This window comes from Macaca fascicularis, chromosome 2 (genome assembly GCF_037993035.2).
Source record: "Macaca fascicularis isolate 582-1 chromosome 2, T2T-MFA8v1.1".
Classification (NCBI taxonomy): Eukaryota; Metazoa; Chordata; class Mammalia; order Primates; family Cercopithecidae; genus Macaca; species Macaca fascicularis.
In genome coordinates this window covers 188,671,514-188,691,374 of record NC_088376.1, presented here as the reverse complement: position 1 = coordinate 188,691,374, position 19,861 = coordinate 188,671,514, and the positions used below count along the sequence as shown (strand labels likewise).

At 39.1% G+C, this 19,861-nt stretch overlaps 2 protein-coding genes across 22 annotated transcripts in view; one reads left to right on the top strand and one right to left on the bottom strand.

Moving 5' to 3' along the window:
- Positions 1-4,445: 4,445 nt before the first annotated feature.
- DHFR2 (dihydrofolate reductase 2) lies at positions 4,446-6,529 on the bottom strand. The gene is given in 3 exon segments (XM_015446578.4): positions 4,446-5,071; positions 5,073-5,253; positions 6,378-6,529. Coding segments are annotated over 2 exon segments (558 nt in total). The 5' UTR covers positions 5,154-5,253; positions 6,378-6,529; the 3' UTR covers positions 4,446-4,594.
- A 90-nt stretch (positions 6,530-6,619) lies between these two features.
- Positions 6,620-19,861, top strand: part of NSUN3 (NOP2/Sun RNA methyltransferase 3) — a 221,289-nt gene continuing 208,047 nt past the window's right edge. For 11 of the 21 annotated variants that reach the window (XR_012431763.1, XR_012431765.1, XR_012431764.1 and 8 more), the window contains exons 1-2: positions 6,620-6,767; positions 8,093-8,202. Coding sequence is in view for 11 of the 21 variants with exons in the window: in XM_074033647.1 (XP_073889748.1) it covers positions 6,756-6,767; positions 8,093-8,202 (122 nt within the window). In the remaining 10 variants the exon portion in view is untranslated. Of the gene's footprint in view, positions 6,768-8,092; positions 8,203-18,749; positions 19,360-19,861 lie in introns of all 21 variants that reach the window. The other 10 variants (XR_012431762.1, XR_012431761.1, XR_006695951.3 and 7 more) reach the window with 1 other exon arrangement.

Genomic DNA, 19,861 nt, shown 5'->3' with positions numbered 1-19,861 from the left:
TTTACAACCTAGGTAAGTGCTTTGGATAAGTGGTTTCCAAATTTTTATTATATCTTCTATCAGAAAACATTTTTAATATACATTGATGTTTATGTTATTGTATTAGTTCGCTAGGGTGGCCATAGCAAAGTATCACAGACAGGTTGCTTAAACAACGTAAATTTATTTTCTCAGTTCTGGGGCCTGGTAGTCTGAGAGCAAGTTGGTGGGTTTGCTTTCTCCTGAGGCCCCCTCCTTGCCTGAGAGATAGACACTGTCTTGTGTCCCCACATGGCCTTTTTTCTCCACTGCCCACCCACCCCCGGTGTCTCTGTGTGTTTGGTATTCGATTTTCTTCTTTTAACTTAACTTTTTAAAGGCCCGTCTCCAAATATAGTCACATTCTGAGGTTAAGGGGTTAAGGCATCAACATGAATTTTGGGGGGACAACTTTCAGCCCATAACAGTTAACATGCTTGTTCTACTGCATTACGTACATTTTAAATACACTTTCCTAAAAAAAGATATTTTAAAAGACTACATAAAGCTTAATAAAAATAAAAGTCATTATATTTACTTCCTAGACACCGTGGATTGTCTGCTGGAGTTTGTACAGACCACATTGGAACCCAGAATTTTAGTAAAATGAGAATCTCACCTGATCTTTAAGCCTAAGATTGCCTGTAACAATGCTGTGTTCTCTAGCATTGATCACAGGTTTCCTGTTGTGTTTTTCTGCCATATATTTTAAGGAGCTGAGGGCTCTCTTGATGTCATATTGTATTACTACAAAGCCTGTCCTTTTTGACGACATAAACCTCTATATGAACATGAAGGGTTTTGACACACATTTTATATAAATATGAAAATTCATAAAACATAGCTAGTTTAGGAGTTATTCCATAAATTACTCTGAAATACTTCTTAGATCAACTGACCTTACAGTAAAATTGCTTAGGTATGTAAAAATTTGTTTCCTGCCTAGAGGTACGTCCTTACTAAGCTGCTCTTGGTTCTTTAACACTAACATTAAGAAAAGCACAAAAAAACAAACTAATGTGACTTATGGTATTTGTGTCAGCTCAATGTCTTACGTCTGCAGTGGTTTAATGCAAGTTTGCTGCTAACAGTTTTTATTCCTAAAACTCAATGTAGAATTGTTTGTTCTTTAGTAGCTATTTGGGGTGGGGGTGGGGAGTAAAATCCATTAACATTCTCATGATACACATCTATTGATTCTAGATAGATTAAGAGGTTAAACATGAAAGATCAAACTATGAAGAGGTAAGGGGAGAAACAAGTGGCTTCACTCTGGGAAAAAATGTATAAGCCTGAAAGCAGTGGAATCAATAAACTCAATTTACAGTGGACACACAAAAAATTTTAAATACCTTCACACTTAAAGTCAAATGGTTATAAGAAAAATGGGGAAAGTATTTTAACATCTGACATGGTTATCTCAAATATAAATAAGATGATACTAAGACACCTATAGATAAGTGAACATGAGTGGTAATCTAAAATGAAATAACTGGTAAGTTTTGAAAAACCTACCCAAACTAAGGGCATAATTAGGCATTATAAGGAGATTATTAGAGATTCAGACAAAATTCATAAGCAAAATTGCTTATTTAAAATCAGAAAATATAAAGATGCTGAGTCCCAAAAATATGTGGTAAAATTAATATGACCTTTTTCCAAGTGTAACACATTGCCTTGCTCTAACAGAAATAAAGTATATGATTCTTACTACATTCTTAAAATTCTTTTTTTAATGAATGAGTATAACTTTTAAGATAGAATTATTTTTATTAAAGAAATATATGAAAAATGGTTAAGTAAAATCAAATGGCACCAAAAGTCTTACAGTGAAAACAGCAGTCCTGCCACTTGTTCTTTCCAGAGGCAAGCACTTTTCATTCTCTTAGTTTTTCCTTCTGGTAGTTACCTTCATGGGTTTTAAAAAATTATTATTTTTTTTTAGTTTTTCAAGTGAATGCATATATTCATACATATAATTTTAAAAAGCCTCTTCAGTTTATAATGCATCCTAACAGTCCCCTGCCCCATCCCTCCTAATTCTCCAGAGCAATGACTTCTAACTCTTCCAGCAACGTTCTATTTTTTCTTCACGTAACTACTTAGTCATTTCTTGATTATGTTATACATTAGTGATTTCTTGATATGACAGATGAGGATTTAGCTCTTACACCATCACTATCTTCACTTTTCCTCTCATATTGTCCCAAAGTAATTACCAGATTTAGGGGCTAAGCAGTCACCACATCATTTTGACTATGTACATATTGCTCATTGTTGAGAAAAACAGCGTATGATGCTCTTCCTATCCTGTACTTCTTCCTGCCCTAGAATTAATGATTGCCTAACCAACCTTCCCCCCCGCCTTTTTTTTTTTTTTTTTTTTTTTTACTTTTGCTTTATCTTCAATGCATTTCTTTCCAAATGCCCCAATCTGGCAATAACCTATTATTTTTAAGAGAAGGGATCTCACTGTGGTGGCCAGGCTGGTCTGGAACGCTTGGGTTCAAGCCATCCTTTTGCTTAGCCTCCTGAGTAGCTGGGACTACAGGCATGGGCCATTCCACCCAGCTAACCTATTAATATTTTTACTGTTTCTTTTTAAAGCTAGCTCCATAGCTGGAATATTGTCTGTGTTAGATCCTATTTGCTGGATCCATGTCATTCTCTGGTATGTGTACTCCTTAATTTTGCTGGAGTATTTTCTCCAGTAGCTTCCCAAGAAAGGATACATGTAACCCCTGAGTCTTTGCTTGTCTAAACATGTATTATTTTACCTTCACTCTTGATTATTTGGCTGAATATAGATTTATCAGTTGAAAATAACTTTCTAGAATTCTGAAGGCATGGTTCCATTGTTTTCAGATTCTTTTTTGAGACAGGGTCTCTTCTGTCACCCAGGCTGGAGTGCAGTGGCATAATCACGACTCACTGCAGCCTTGAACTCGCTGGCTCAATTGATCCCTCCATCTCAGCCCTCTGAGTACACGAGACTACAGTCGGACTACAGTCGTGCGCCACAATGCCCAGCCAATTTTTGTTATCTTTTGTAGAGATGAGCCTCCACCATGTTGCTCAAGCTGATCTCAAGTATTCCACTCGCCTTAGCCCCCCTAAAGTGCTGGGACCACAGGCATGAGCCACCATGCCTGGCCGGTTTTTAATTCTCTACTTCTTTTATTTCCCAAAGGCATCTCAAACTCAGTGGGCCCAAAACCAAAGTCAAACTCCATCAGAATATCCTGCTACTTCCAACTTTAAAATACATTTTAAATCACAATTTCTTACTACATGCAATCCTTTGGTTCAAATTACCATCATCCCTCACTCGAACTTAGAATTGGTTTTCCTGCTTCTGTACTTTTTTAAATTATAAAATATTTCAAATAAACCATGTGTGGCTTTATACATTTTACTAAAAGAATGAAGATCTGCCAAGTGCAGTGGCTGACGCCTGTAATCCCAGCACCCCGGAGGCCGAGGCAGGAGGATCACCTGAAGTCGAGTTCAAGACCAGTCTGACCAACATGGAATGTCCCCACCAAAAATACAAAATTAGTCTGGCATGGTGGCATGCGCCTGTAGTCCCAGCCACCCAAGAGCCTGAGGCAGGAGAATCGCTTGAACCTGGGAAGGCGGAAGTTGTCATTAGCCAGGGTTTCCGCCTGGGCAACAAGAGTGAAATTCTGTCTTAAAAAGAAAAAAAAAAAAAGTACGAAGAGCTTACATACTTAAACATGGAATTGCTTTAAGTGCTTGGCATTCACTGTTCCTGTACATTCCAGCAGCTTCTTACAGCAAACACCTGGGACTCCCTATAGAGTAGCTGGCGTACGTTCTGCCCACACACAGGACAGGGAGCTGACAACCAAGGAGCGGGGGGATTAAATACTCCAGCTTTCTCCCCTCCGTTTCCCTGTATCTCAGCAGTATGGAGCTTGCTACCAATGAGAACCTCACTGACTTTGAACTGATTTTTACCTTCCCAGTTCCATTCCTCCATACTTTGATGACTTCTGGTATGACCTAGCAAATAAACTGCTTTCACTGAAATTTCAGTCTTTGAATCTGCTTTGGGTTCCCCAATCTAAGACAGAAATATATTCATTTTCCCATCACTGGACTTCAGGTTGTTTTCGGTTTTTCACTGTTACAAACAAGGCTGCAACATTTGTCTACAAACCTCTGGATATACATGTAGGAAGCTTTTTGGTATTTCCCACCAGTGAAACTGCTCAGTTGAAGGGTATGTGCATCTTCATCTTTAATAAATACTACCAACATTAGAAAAGTCCGACAGTATCAAGGACTGGCAAGTGCCACATGTGATGGGTGTGGAATGGCAGCTCACTGTAGCAGGTGCTGGGGACTCAGTCGGGGTCTTGGAGAGACACTTAGTTATAGCAAGAATGTTTCATAAATGGTATCTGATATAGTCAAGATTAGTGGGGAATAAGCACGTTGCTTAGAAATAATTATCCATAGATCTGAAGTCAACAAGTCTCTTTTCTAATGTAAAAATGCATACTTTTTTCAGAGGGAGGGGGAACAACTTAAACCAGAAAACACCTTCATATTAATCAGTCTTCTCATATACTTCAAATTTGCACTTAATGCCTTTCTCCTCCTGGACATCAGAGAGAACACCTGGGTATTCTGGCAGAAGTTTACATTTCTCCAATTTCTGAAAAAAAGTGTCACTTTCAAAGTCCTGCATGATCCTTGTCACAAATAGTTTAAGATGGCCTGGGTGATTCATGGCTTCCTTATAAACAGAACTGCCACCAACTATCCAAATCATGTCTACTTTATTTGCTAATTCTGGTTGTTCAGTAAGTTTTAAGGCATCATCCAGACTTCTGGCAAGAAAATGAGCTCCTTGAGGAGGTTCCTTGAGTTCTCTGCTGAGAACTAAATTAATTCTATCCTTTAAAGGTCGATTCTTCTCAGGAATGGAGAACCAGGTCTTCCTACCCATAATCACCAGATTCTGTTTACCTTCTACTGAAGAAGGTGTGGTGGTTCTCTGGAAATACCTGAATTCATTCCTGATTCAACGGCCAGGGCAGTTCCCCATTCTTGCCGATGCCCATGTTTTGGGACACAGCGACGATGCAGTTTAGCAAACGAACCATGACAGCAGCGGTTAGCACCTCCGAGCTTGCTGGCTACACCAGCAAGCCAGGCCAAGACTGCCGCGAAATTCCCTTTTTCAAATTATTTTACATGTCCACACTGCAAAATACAATACCACTGTATTAATTAATTGCAACATTCTGGAATAAGCATAGAAAAATAAATTGTATAAAACATGTAAATATATAAAATATATTGATAAAATATAAATTTATAAAATAAAAAATAGAGGCTGACAGGTTAGACCGACTTTTCCACAAACATTAAACAGATGGCATCCAAGAGATGGCATCATTTCATTCCTGAATAACATTGTCTTTTGTACCAAATCTAAATTCTAATAAGATGCCTTTTTTAGGTGACTTGGAAACTTGTTTAAATAAATATATTAAGCTTCAAATCAGATTAGTGGGAAAGACATATTTTTACATGAATATAAGACTTGTACCTATAGCATGTACCTATACTGATATGAGCATCAAGGGACAACTCAAAATGATGATTATTAAATATCAGGGACCATATCAAGCTGATTTTTTCTAATTGCTGATTGTTGCTACAAATGATAGTTACTGAAGCATGACACCAAAAGAGCAAATAAACTATTCCTATCAAAATAGGCGTAATAAACAACTTCCTTGAAGAACCATTAAACTTCGCTCCTTGTAAAGGTGAATTGGGGAGGCTAGAGTGGAGGATCCTTTTGGTCTTCACACATCTGGTATCAACGCGATAAAAATCACAATGATCGCAATAGTGAAAATAATAGCAGCTAACATTTGGGCATTTACTGTTTCCAAATCACTGTTGTAACCGCTTTACACTTCAGTTTAATCATTTAACACTCCCCATTAAAAGAAGAGATTATCCCCATGGGCCAGGTCTGGGGAAAAGCATGACTTAATTTCTTTTTCATTACATTCCACCCTTTTATCCTTGGGTACTGAATGTCTAGGCTAACAAGGGTCATTAGATTTGGTAGATTAAGTCAGTAACTAGCTTCGCTTTGAGAATATTTTAAAGCAGTCATCATACAACATAACCCCAAAACTCATTCTTTTGTTGAGCCCCAGCAATACACAGAGTGTTTAGCACAAAATGCGACTATCTTTTTATTTCTTTATTTTTTGAGACAAGGCCTCGCTCTGTCGCCCACGCTGCCGTGCAGTGGCGCGATCACGGGTCACTGCAACCTCAAACTCCTGCTCAAGCGATCCTCCCACCTCAGCATCCGCAGAAGCTGGGGCCACAGGCGCGCGGATGTGTGACTTTCTAAGGTCTGGAAGCCCAGAGCTACGCCGAGCAATGCAAGTAGCCAAAGTCGCTTTGACCCTGGCCCGCTTCCTCCGCGTCCTGGGAAGTATCGGCGTTTACCAGCTACCGGAAGTAACTGCGCGCGACATTTCCCGCGGGACCTAAGCCTCTTCGACGAGATTTCTATAGCGCTGACAAATCAGTATCTCGCGAGAACTTGAAGAGGCACCGTGAGAATGAAAGCGGGTTCCCGCTAATCCCGGAAGTCAGACTGTTCTTTCAGTTGCGTGGAGGCTTTTTGATGCCGGTTCGCTTACACCTCTTGTTTGAAAGCTCTCAGCGGGACAATGCTGACCCGGGTGAGGCCTGGGGCCCGGCTGGGTACCTCTATCTGAATGAGACGCTTCTGGACGCGGCCGAGGTGGTGAGGGAGGGTGCTGGGAGGGGGGAACATCACCTTTGTTCGTCCACTCGGGAGATCAGCGTTTCTTTGACTTTACTGTCAAGCCCTGAAGTAATGCTGAGTGCAGTAATGCTGAGTCCCTTCCGTCCAGCTCGCAGACTTCTGGTACCCACTCCCTCCAGTTCTTGGAGGGCTGAGATTTGTTTTCTGTGTCATAGCGGTATCCCGGGAGCTTAGAACAGTATCTGTTACATAGTAGGCATTGAATACACTTTTCTTGGATGAATAAATGAAACAATTGCAGGGAAGTTTCACGAGGAATTGGAGTGACTTTTTTCCCTCTAAATTAACTTTTCACTTAAAAATAATGAAGAGTTGCAAAGTTAGTACAGAGTTCTCAAATGCCTTTCACCAAGTTTTCTTGATGTCAGCATCCACGGTGACTTTTTAGTTTCATTTAGAGACAAGGTCTTGCTTTGTTACCCAAGCTGGAATGCAGCTGCTCCATCATCGCTCACTGCAACCTTGAACTCCTGGGCTCAAGCGATCCTCCAGCCTCAGCCTCCCTAGTAGCTGGGACTACAGGAGCGGGCCACCACACCTGGCTAATTTTTTTTTTTTTTTTTTTACTTTCCGTAGAGACAGGTCCTTGATATATTTCCCATTCTGGTCTTGAACTGGGAAATGATCCTGTCGCCTCTTCCATGCAAAGCATGAGCTAGCTAGAGTACAGTGGCGTGATCTCGGCTCATTGCAGCCTCCACCTCCTGAGTTCAAACGATTCTCCCACCTCAGCCTCCTGAGTAGCTGGGGTTACAGGCGCCCACCACCACTCCTGGCTAATTTTTGTATTTTTAGGAGAGATGGGGTTTCCCATGTTGGCCAACCTGGTTTTGGACTCCTGACCTCATGTGATCCTCCCGCCTCCCCCTCCCACGGTGCTGGGATTACAGGGGTGAGCCACCCACCCAGCCCTTACAGTGACTTTTAAAAATTAATTTTGTTCCTTTTGACAGTTTACTCAGCCCCAGTAGATTCCGTTTTAACCTTTGCTTCACGTTTGGAAAATAATTATTTGGAAAAACCTTGCTTTTTCATAAGTAGGTAATGTAGTACAGTTTTGGTACATGTAAGGTATTGCTTCCATTTCAAGAACTAGTAATTATCCAAAAAAAGTGTTCTTGTCTTGAAAAAAAAAAAAAAAAGACCTTGCTAATGTTGACGTTCAATAAATTTGTAATAATATCACTGTGTGTCAGCAACTTTTTCTTATCGTCATAGCTGAAAGCAAAATCAGAGGGGAAGCTTGCAAAACAGATTTGCAAAGTTGTGTTGGATCATTTTGAAAAACAGTATTCCAAAGAACTTGGAGATGCCTGGGATACAGTAAGGTTAGTATAATTCATCTCAATGCTTTGTGATGGGATAGACAAAGTACAATATGTAGTCCTCCTTTTTGTGGGAGGGATGCTATAAGTATAAAAGCCAAAGGAATCTAAATCTGGTTGCCCTTTCCTACTGAAGCTATAGAAAGGAACAACTAAGAAGAAATAGATTGAATCATAGCATGAAGGAAAGGGGAAAGAACTTTGTAGGGATGGTAAGCACAAATTGTTATGCCTTTGCTTTGAGCAATTGCTTTTATCCTTGAAATAGGAATGTCCACTTGTTTGACAAAATTAATTATACTGTAAAAGAAAAACCATAAAACTTGGAATAATTGACTGGTTTCTGAAATTTAAAAGATAATACAACAAATCTTTAAGGCCAGCACTGTTTTATCTTAGCCAAAGGTACACTTTATTCGGTAATCATATTTCTTTCCTATGTCGATGGCTGGGTATATTTTGAACACGTGCATATACACACAAAATTATTTAAATATACTATAAAAACAAATAAGGAATGTTTAACGCATGGAAGTGGGAGAAATGTGATTTGTCTGTTTGGTAAGCTGCTGTTAATGTATGGGTTACTGTATGGGTTCTTGGCATTGAGTGCCTGATAACACTATATAACGCTTTCTGGAATACAGAGCAAGACCGTCTGCATGTCCAGTTTACATGCCGTCTAGTTAATATTTATGGGAGGAGTGAGGAGATGGGTGTGGTTACAACTATATAAACTAATTTGTAAATACTGTGATCCAAGTATCTAACAAAGCCTGAGGGTACCAGCAAAGGCCTGAAGGGTAGCTGGGTCTTGGCGACTTATAGGATTTACTTTGACAAGAAGAACTAGACCTTCTAGGTAGAGGGAAGAAGGTGCACTGTTCATGAAGTTAGGGCAAACGTCCCCTACATGTTGCGTGAGGAAGAAAGTTTCATGGCTACAGATAATATCTGAAACTTGGTCCAGACTAGTTTTTCAGATGGTTGGCTTGTCCGTTTTTTTCTTGGATCAACTCTTAAGCATTTCTCCTTTCCAAAGGGCAGTTCTAAGCATTTTTCTAAAACTAAGTTTTGGCTAATAAAGATCACAAAGTCTGAGGTGATTCTGAGATAATTTTAGGACAATTAAGCTGTTATAGAAATTGGTAAATGCTGTGATATGCAAACCGTTTATATTTGTGGGTTTTATTTCAAAAGTATTGAAAATCTTCAAATGGGTATTTTCTGTCACAGTGATGAAAAACTGGATAATAAAGTATGTAATAAATTCATGAGGTTTTCAGTATACAAAGGTACTCAAGTAGAGTATCCAAATAACCAAACACTTATTGCATGCTTACTGTATGCCAGACAATGCTGACTTACATCATCCTCCGAACAAACCCGTTAAGAGTTTAAGTAACTTGCCCAGGTTCACTCAGCTAATAAATGGCAGAACTGAGGCTTGTGCCTAGGTTGTCTGACTCAAGAACTCCCACAGCTCATCCTTGTTCTATACTGTCTCATATCTGGGATGTGATTTAAAAAAAAAAGACAAGATTTCAAGAGGTATTTTTTTTTTTTTCTGTAGACTTTGTAGCAGTCTGGCTACTCATATTCTATAATGACTTATTTTTCTACTTAGTGTACGCAGAAAGTCATATACTTTTATTTGATCCTAAACAAAATGAGCAGTGAACCTCAAATCCATTTAATTAGCTGTGCCTTCTGCTTCATCTACCCTATTGTTGAGTTTTCATGGTAATTTTAAGTTTTGCATAAACACGCAGTGAATTTGCCGTAGGCAAAAATAAAGGTTTCTCAGCTCAGGAAGTAGTCTGAGCGTGGAAGATGGTATGGGGAAATAACAGAATGACGTATTTTGTTTTTTAACTGCTTATTTGCAAGACATAATGTACTTGTAGAGTCTACTTCCAGGGAAAGTCAAGTGTTTTTTTTTTGGGGGGGGGGGGCCTATTCAGAAAGTAATTTATTCAATATTTTTAGTTTCCTGTAGTAGTGAGGAATATTTAGTGTTTAGTTTTGCTCTTTTTTAACAACCTCTCTTGTCTAGTCATCCTCTGAGCAGTCCTTTAAAATTGAAGTTTACGCTGGTTCAATGTTTGCTCTATTCGTTGCCTTCATGTTCTCCTCAGGTAAGCCCATTCATGGCATGACTTTTATCACTATGCTGTCATCTCAAGCTGTGAGGTTCTTCCCAAGATTCAGTCCCATACTTCTGTTTTTTAGCAACTTCAGTTACTTGGCAAACTCAAAAGTGTATTATTATTTTTCCCTTCCAAACCTATGTTGCCTTTACTACCTGCATATTTTATCTGAATTAAGTGTATCAGCATCAGTCTGGTTTCCTCCTTTCTTCTCTATACCTTCACTGCCTTTGTAGTAAAAAATGAACCTTATATAAACATAGGTCTGGCAACTGCCCTCAGCTCCTGGGTGGCAATCTCTAAGCCCTTGGAATGTCCTTCCTGATAAGTGTGTCTTTGTTTACCTGGGTGTTGAGGTCACACCTGATAATCTAACGATATGATTTATGTTGAGGCCTGGGGTTCACAGGTGTCAACTCAACATCCAGAAGGGCTTGCGACTAAAAGCTATATGGACAGTCAATCATATGTACGTGACCAAGCCCCAATAAAGAGTGGATACCAAGGCTTTGGTGAGTGTCCCTGGTTGGCAGTACTCTTGTGCATACTGTCATACATTACTGCCAGCAAAAGTTAACCTCGTTGGTGATTCCATTGGAGAGGACAACTGGAAGCTTCATGCTTTGAGTTGTTGTGCATTCTGCACTATGAGTCTCTTCCTGTGATTGTTTTTAATCTGTATGCTTTCGTTGTAATAAACTGTGACTATAACTGTGATTATAACAGCTTTCAGTGAGTTTGGTTGTGTCCCAGTGAATAATCAAACCTGAGAATCATCCTGGGAATCCCTGAACTTGTAGTTGGTGTCAGAAGTGAGAGTTGTCTTTGAGACTAAACTACCCTGCCCCCTTTTAATTTGGATCTTTTAAAAAAAATGCTGTACTACTGCCATTCACTTAGACCATCACAGTCTCTTATCTGGCATATTGCAACAGCCATCTTTAGTACTTACCTGTTTGCTTATTTTAGCAACCATTTCTGCTTATTCCCAGATTTGGCAGTGTTTGTGTACTAGGCATTGTGCTAAGCAATGAGAATACAAAAATGGACTGTATATATCCTGCCCTCAAATCCATGTATGATTACTTGGATAATTAATGGATACTTAATAAATGTGTGATTAATGTAAGAGTTAATTAGAAATCTTGATTAACTTTGGAAATTATACATGTACTTTATAGAAAGCAAAACAAACAATGTATAAGTCTGAACTGTCTGCAACATCTTTTTTTTTTTGGACACTCTCCTCACCCAGAGTTCAGATACAGAGAGGAAAAAAAATACACACACACACACAATCAGATAATATTTCCATAATCTGTGAGGGGTGTAGTCCCAGGTGGTGGTTAGGTAAGAGAGAAATGAACTAGTATCTAGATTTCTATATTGTCCTATATGTTGGCTTCACACACGTTTTCAGCCTTAATCTGTGCAAATCTCTGTAAAGAAGTAACCTTTAGACCCTTTAAAGTCAGAGGTTAGAACAATTGATAGGTATCTTGTAGTTATGGCAAATTCAGTCCTGTGACTTAAAAGTCCACGCCTTTTCCTACACCTTCTGTGCTGCTGTGAAGGATCTGGAGTTGCATCCTTCCAAATGTATGCTCAGATCCCGTAGTATGAAGGACTCCTTACGTTCAGGATTTTTAGCCTGTTGATGCTCCACCAGAAACGCAAAAGGATTTCCTATCTGAGGTGCAGTGAATACCAGATCTGGACATAAATTGCCCTTCTATGAGATACAAGGAAGAGCCTTTGCCAGAATACAATAGGAAGCCATCAGCTCCTCATTAGCATCTCTGAAGAATAAAAATAAAATTACTCAGAAACATACTTTGGTGCATTTCCATAAATTGATTTATTTTTCATTTCCAAACAACTTTTAAAATAGTTGAATGAGCACCCTCTAGTGGATAATAATAGCACTAAATCAAGGGATTTCTCTTTTTTAGCTGTGGAAATTTAAATAGGTTCTGTAATCTACAGGGTTATGTTCATTGTGTTTAACAATCTCTAGATTAAATGATATTTTTCATCTTCATCACTAGGAAGGAAGGTATTATTATCAAATAATAATTTGATAGTATAATTATCCAATAATATCATTATCCAAACAATACATTATACAGTTTTGCAAGATTTTAACTATCTTTTAATTTTTTAATGCTTTAACTTTGTTAAAATAGTAAGTAGTTCAGAGAGCCTTGAATCAAAACTCTAATTTTCTCAATTTACTCTGGGATTTAGGCCCCAGGCACTTAGCCAAGGAGACAGAGAAAAATAAGTCAAGGTTCCCATATAAACAAGTTAGGGAAATGGATAAGCAGGCAGGGTGACACACAGTGTGATATGTTAGTTTAGCTTTATTAACTGTTTCTCAAACTTCAGTTATTCCTGTGTACCATCTGTCCAGTTTTAATATTTATTTTTTTGGTCAGTTTTAATATTTTTCTTTTGTTTCTTAGGAATTTAAATGTAAGTTAATTTTATATCATTATCAGTAAATAGATGTGCCTAGCATATAGTCGACAGACGGTGTATTTTTAGAGAATGAATGAACGTTGACAAGAAGATAATAGACGATGGTTTACACCTGTAATTCCAGCACTTTGGGAGGCCAAGGCAGGAGAATTGCTTGAGGGCGGGAGGATTGCTTGAGGACAGGAGTTCAAGACCAGCATGGGCAATATAGCAAGACCTCATCTCTAGAAAAAATAAAACATCAGCTGGTTTTGGTAATGCGTGCCTGTAGGCCCAACTACTTGGGAGAGTGAGGTAGGAGGATCGCTTGAGTCCAGGAGCTCGAGGCTTCAGTGAGCCATGATCGCACAGCAGTACTGCAGCCTCGGTGACGGAGTGAGACCTCGTCTCTAAAAAAAAGAAGACAAAACAGACTTAGCATATTGGAGGGAAGAGCAACAATGAGTGAGAAATAGAAAGACTTTCCAAGGGGGTATGTAGGCTCAGGCAAGTGACAGCAGTCAGTTTTCAGATCCTCAACTTTCATGTATTCTCTTTCAGAAAATTACTGTACCCCTCTGTTCGTAAGGCGGTACATATTCTCCTTTCCCAACCTGCCCTTCCCCAATTTTCCTTCACCCTTTTCACAAAAAAAGGCACACTTGCCCCATTCTGGCTTCTATGCTGCATTCCTCCAGGTATTCAAAACCTCCATGTGCCAGAAACTATTGGAGTGTCAGTGTGAGAAAGCAACTGACTAACAGATTCTCTGATAAGTCAGGTGGTTTCCAAGTTTTGCTTTCAACAAAAGTAAAGGAGCCTTGATTGAGATGTCAGCTAACAATTCATTTAAGATATTTTTGATGATAGGTCGCTAAGTGATTTGGGGATATAACTCCAAAAGAATTCAAAGTAAGAAACATTGCTATAACAAAATATGTTTAATTCTCATCCACTTATTTAACTGAAGGTTTTTCTCAGCTCTTATAAAAACACAAAATAGGCTTAAAAATGGTGTTGAATCCTGACTGATTTTATTATAGTAAGAAGTAATATTCATTTATGAATATATGGAAACAAAAGCTTATTTCATTAAGATATCCATTTCTTATCAATTTTTACTTTTATGTTTATAAGTTGTTTTGATGGGTTTTGTACTAATAATATTATTGATCCCTGAATCCAGAAGTTACCAAATTTAACACTTAAATTTGTTTAACACAGGAAAAACAAATTTAGTATATACACATGTGTATATGTGGGGGCTAGAGAAGTATGAGAAGGTGATAAAAAGATTTCAAGCATGAAAATGTATTAAGATGAAGTTATATGAAGTAGAATGTAAATAAAAGAGGAAAACGAGCAGCATAACATTTCCACCTGTTAAAGACGAGCCAGTCTGTGAATTTTTAAATGGGTGATGATGAGTATCAAAATCATTCTGATATTTAGATTATACTGGGCATATATTAAAAGCAGTATAATTTGTATTTTAAAATGTCAATTTTTACAGTATGCTGGAAATTGCATCCTTTAAACATATGGTGAGATTTTAATGTCAACTTAAAATGTGTTTTTTTTTCAAAATGATATCAGTGATGCACTAGCAAATTTGCAGGTCACTGACCTTGTGTGTCTCCAGTTCTGCTGGCTGCTGAGGTACTTGCACTTCTTCTCACCTGGAAGACCAGTAAATGGAGCAGCTTCAGACTAACTGTGAATCTTGGGAGAAGGCCTGGAGTGTGGCGCCTGGCCTCTGTTTTCTAGAGTCATCTAACGTACATTCCCTCTACTGACTGCTAAGCAACTTGCCCATCCGTCAAAGCTTTGGATTTGACGGATTTGGGAAGCCACTTCCCTCCAGCCCCAGGGTAGCAACCCACCCAGTGAAGGCACGGGAGGGTATGTGTGTGTGTTTGTGTGTGTGTTGTGGGGAGGAGAATGGAGGTCAGTGGCAGGTGTGTGCAAGGGGAGCTGCAATAATCATATTAATCCACAGCTTTGCTTTCTCAGGGCTAGGAAACACCAGCCTGAGCAGCCTTAGCAGTCTCTTCAAGAGTTGGTCTGTTGCAGCTGCTTCTATAGGCAGGATGTGTCTAGCTGGTATCATTGTTAGGGGCAAGAGGGTTTCAGGGAGGTCAAGGCCACTTGCACTAAGTGACGGTTGGGGTAAAATTCTCTTTCCCGCCCCCTTTTGTAGCTCTGTGCTGTAGTACCAGGGTCTCACACTTAGGGAACCACTCCTGTTAGGCTTTAAAGTCAGTCTGATTTTGAATCAGATACTTCTGCCTACTAGCAGTGTGACCTCAGGTAAGTTGCCAAATCTCTAAAAGCCTCAGTTAGCCTCTAAAATAGGAGTAAGAGCTGCCTCTCTCAAGCTTGTCGTGATGGTTCTATGATAGAAGCATGCAAAATGAACATTGTACACATCCAATCAGTAACATTTATTAATAATGATATCAGAGTATGGTGGAGAATGTGAACTGGGTGGTAAGTGGAAAGGCTTGCTTGGAGAGAGAAAACTCCCAGAGTTGAGAACGGATAAGTGAGAGAGGAAAGGTTATTCAGGGAGGTTGGGGGGCGGGGCATGATTTATGTGGAGACCAGTAAATGTTAAAGAAACTTGTTACAGGAAATCTATATAGTTCGGTAGGGTTGGGTGTAGATCATGAAAGATCAGAAATTTCGCTTGTTCTATTTAGGCCTTATTCTGTCTAGTCATTAAAGAATGAGATAGAATGATTTCTGAAGAGTTCTGGTTCAGTCTGCAATAAGTACACGTCTTTTTTATTATTATTATACTTTAAGTTCTGATGTACATGTGCAGAATGTGCAGTTTTGTTACACCCATGCCATGGTGGTTTGCTGCAACCATCAACCCGTCACCTACATTAGGTATTTCTCCTAATGCTATCCCTTCCCCAGCCCCCCACCTCCCGACAGGCCCCAGTGGTGTGTGATGTTCCCCTCCCTGTGTCCGTGTGTTCTCATTGTTCAGTTCCCACTGATGAGTGAGAAGATGTGGTGTTTGGTTTTCTGTTCCTGTGATAGTTTGCTGAGAATGATGGTTTACAGCTTCATCCATGTCCCTACAAAGGACATGAACTCATCCTTTTATATGACTGCATAGCATTTCATGGTATATATGTGCCACATTTTCTTTATCCAGTCTATATCACTGATGGACATTTGGGTTGGTTCCAAGTCTTTGCTATTGTGAATAGTGCTGCAATAAACATACATGTGCATGTGTCCTTATAGTAGAAGGATTTATAATCTTTTGGGTATATACCCAGTAATGGGATTGCTGGGTCAAATGGTATTTCTAGTTCTAGATCCTTGAGGAATCGCCACACTGTCTTCCACAATGGTTGAACTAATTTACTCTCCCACTAACAGTGCAAAAGCGTTCCTGTTTCTCCACATCTGCTACAGCATCTGTTGTTTCCTGACTTTTTAATGATCATGATTCTAACTGGCGTAAGATGGTATCTCACTGTGGTTTTGATTTGTATTTCTCTAATGACCAGTGATGATGAGCATTTTTTCATATGTTTGTTGGCTGCATAAAAATCTTCTTTTGAGAAGTGTCTCTTCATATCCTTTGCTCACTTTTTGATGAGGTTGTTTGTTTTTTTCTTGTAAATTTGTTTAAGTTCTTTGTAGATTCTAGATATTAGCCCTTTGTCAGATGAGTAGATTGCAAAAATTTTCTCCCATTTTTTAGGTTGCCTGTTCACTCTGATGATAGTTTCTTTTGCTGTGCAGAAGCTGTTTAGTTTAGTTAGATCCTATTGGTCAATTTTGGCTTTTGTTACCATTGCTTTTGGTGTTTTAGACATGAAGTCTTTGCCCATGCCTGTGTCCTGAATGGTATTACCTAGGTTTTCTTCTAGGATTTTTATGGTTTTAGGTCTTATGTTTAAGCCTTTAATCCATCTTGAGTTGATTTTTATATAAGGTGTAAGGAAGGGGTTCAGTTTCAGTTTTCTGCATATGGCTAGCCAGTTTTCCCAACACCATTTATTAAACAAGGAATCTTTTCCCCATTGCTTGTTTGTGTCAGGTTTGTCAAAGATCAGATGGTTGTAGATGTGTGGTGTTCTTTCTGAGGCCTCTTTTCTGTTCCATTGGTCTATGTATCTGTTTTGGTACCAGTATCATGCTGTTTTGGTTACTGTAGCCTTGTAGAATAGTTTGAAGTGAGGTAGCATGATTCCTCCAGCTTTTTTCTTTTTCCTTAGGATTTTCTTGGCTATGTGGGTTCTTTTCTGGTTCCATATGAAGTTTAAAGTATTTTTTTCCAATTCTGTGAAGAAAGTCAATGGTAGCTTGATGGGGATGGCATTGAATCTATAAATTACTTTGGGCAGTATGGCCATTTTCACGACATTGATTCTTCCTATCCATGAGCATGGAATTATTTTCCATTTGTTTGTGTCCTCTCTTATTTCCTTGAGCAGTGGTTTGTAGTTCTATTTGAAGAGGTCTTTCACATCCTTTGTAAGTTGTATTCCCAGATATTTTATTCTCTTAGTAGCAATTGTGAATGGGAGCTCACTCATATTTGGCTGTCTGTCTGTTATTGGTGTATAGGAAAGCTTGTGATTTTTGCACGTTGATTTTGTATCCTGAGACTTTGCTGAAGTTGCTTATCAGCTTGAGATTTTGGGCTGAGACGATGGGGTTTTCTAAATATACAATCATGTCATCTGTAAACAGGGACAATTTGACTTCCTGTCTTCCTATTTGAATACCCTTTATTTCTTTCTCTTGCCTGATTTCCCTGGCCAGAACTTCCAATACTTTGTTGAATAGGAGTGGTGAGAGAGGGCATTCTTGTCTTATGCTGGTTTTCAGAGGGAATGCTTCCATTTTTTGCCCATTGAGTATGATATTGGCTGTGGGTTTGTCATAAATAGCTCTTATTATTTTGAGATGTGTTTCATCGATACTAGTTTATTGAGAGTTTTTAGCATGAAGGGGTGTTTAACTTTGTCAAAGGCCTTTTCTACATGTATTGAGATAATCATGTGGTTTTTGCCATTGAGTCTGTTTATGTGATGGATTACATTTATTTTTTTTTCAAGGATTAATTTTATTTTTAAAACAAATACAAGTATTGATTCACTCTTCTCAACTTGACAGTCTGCCTGTGGTATAGCTGTCAGGTAAAAACATATATCTTTACAACACTGTAGTCCCAAGTTAAAAACAAACAAACAAACACACCATTTCACAGAAAAGAAACAACATGAAAACAGCTCAAGAAATACACTAATGAGCAAAAATGTTTGGGGAAAGAGAAACATGTAGTTTTGACTTAACTGAAGAAACCAAGAAGAAACTGGTCTACGTATGTAAATGTGCATCTGGAAAGGCAGGTGTCAAGATTTTAGGGTAGGAATCTATATGTCTTGTCTCTCCCCTATTTCCTGAATAAAAGTGACCTCTTTCAGTATTTATACTTCATGGCTCAGACACCTACCTCATTTGGCTCTGTGTCTTACTCACTCTAGCCTCTACTTAAATGAGTCTGAAAAATTTGGCGATATAGCATAAGGAGAAAAATAATCACACATAATATTTTCATTTCTGTAGCTAGTTTAGATCAAGGTTTGTTACTAGAAAATTCCTGAAGAAAATTTCAACATTAGGTCTGTGGCCTTGCTGAACCAAGCCCCCCACCCCATTAATATTTAGAAAACACTCACTGTTTGGGCTAATAGCATTATTGGTGGTACCTATTATATAGAGAGATACCTGAACAAAGTCTGTCTCAAAACCAGCATTAAATCACTCTCAGGTTGAAAAGAAAAAAAAGGGGAGTCTAAAGTCACAAGAAGTAAAGACATACCTAGGACTCTTGCTTTCTGGATCCACATTTCCTTCAGGGTCTTTGTCATTTTAAATATTCTCTGACATTTGCCACACTTGCAGGATATTATCTTCTGATACAGAACAAATCACCCAAGATTCATTGGGATTCCAGGAGAAATCAGATATCTTGGCAGTGTGACCACCATGAATAAACAACAACGCTGGTGGCCCATCTTCTGCATCATCTGGGGATTGTTCCTCTCCAATTTTACTTAAATCCCAGACATTCATTCTGTGATCAGTACCACTAGAAGCCAAAATAGCCTCATTGTGAGGTGACCACTGAACCTGGAATATTTCATCCTTACGTGACTCAAAGAAATGTGACATAAGTTTCAGATTTTTCAGATCCCACAAGGCAACAGTCTTATCAGCTGATCCTGTGGCAAGAATGAACTCAGTATAAGGATTGAAAGGCAGTTCACTTCAGCAGTGTGAGCGTCAGCTGAGTGTCTTGGTTTGGAAGTATTGTTTGAACGAGTATCCCAAATCATAAGTTTCTGATCATCAGCAACTGACACAAACAGAGACTCATGGAGCAGATGCCAGGAAACATCTTCTACTACTGCTGTATGCCCTGTAAAGATGGTCTTCACATCCACCACTTTTCCCTCCTTTGGAACAGCACTGATGTCCCACAGGCAGATGGTGTGATCATCAGAAGCACCAAGTAAGTGCCCACTGAGATTTGGGTTCCAAGAAATCCCATAGCCTTCCTTCTGATGTCCACGGAGACGCAAGTCTGGGTTGCACTCTCCAGAAAGATCTGGTTTAGAAGGATGTTTTGTATAGTCGAAGACAAGAACATCACTGGAAGGAGTCTTTGTTGTGATGATACAAGGATTCTGGGGCACATAATGGGCCCTGTTTACTTCTCCTTCATGGTTGATCTTGATTTCTATTTCAATTTTTCCACTAACTGAATGAAAACCTCCAAATTCTCTTTTCTCACTGTCATAGTATGATGCATCACACTGAGCATCATCATTAGGGAGTTGCACACTGACTATAACAAGATGGTTTTGTACATCCGATGTGAGCGTCCCCAGGACAAGTTGATGAATGCTGAAATCTTTCCCTTCTGGTCTGGTTACACCTGGAAGCCACTGGGCAGTTAGGCTGGGCCACTCCAAAGCCTGCGTCATCACCAAATCATAAAGAAAAGGGGTGTT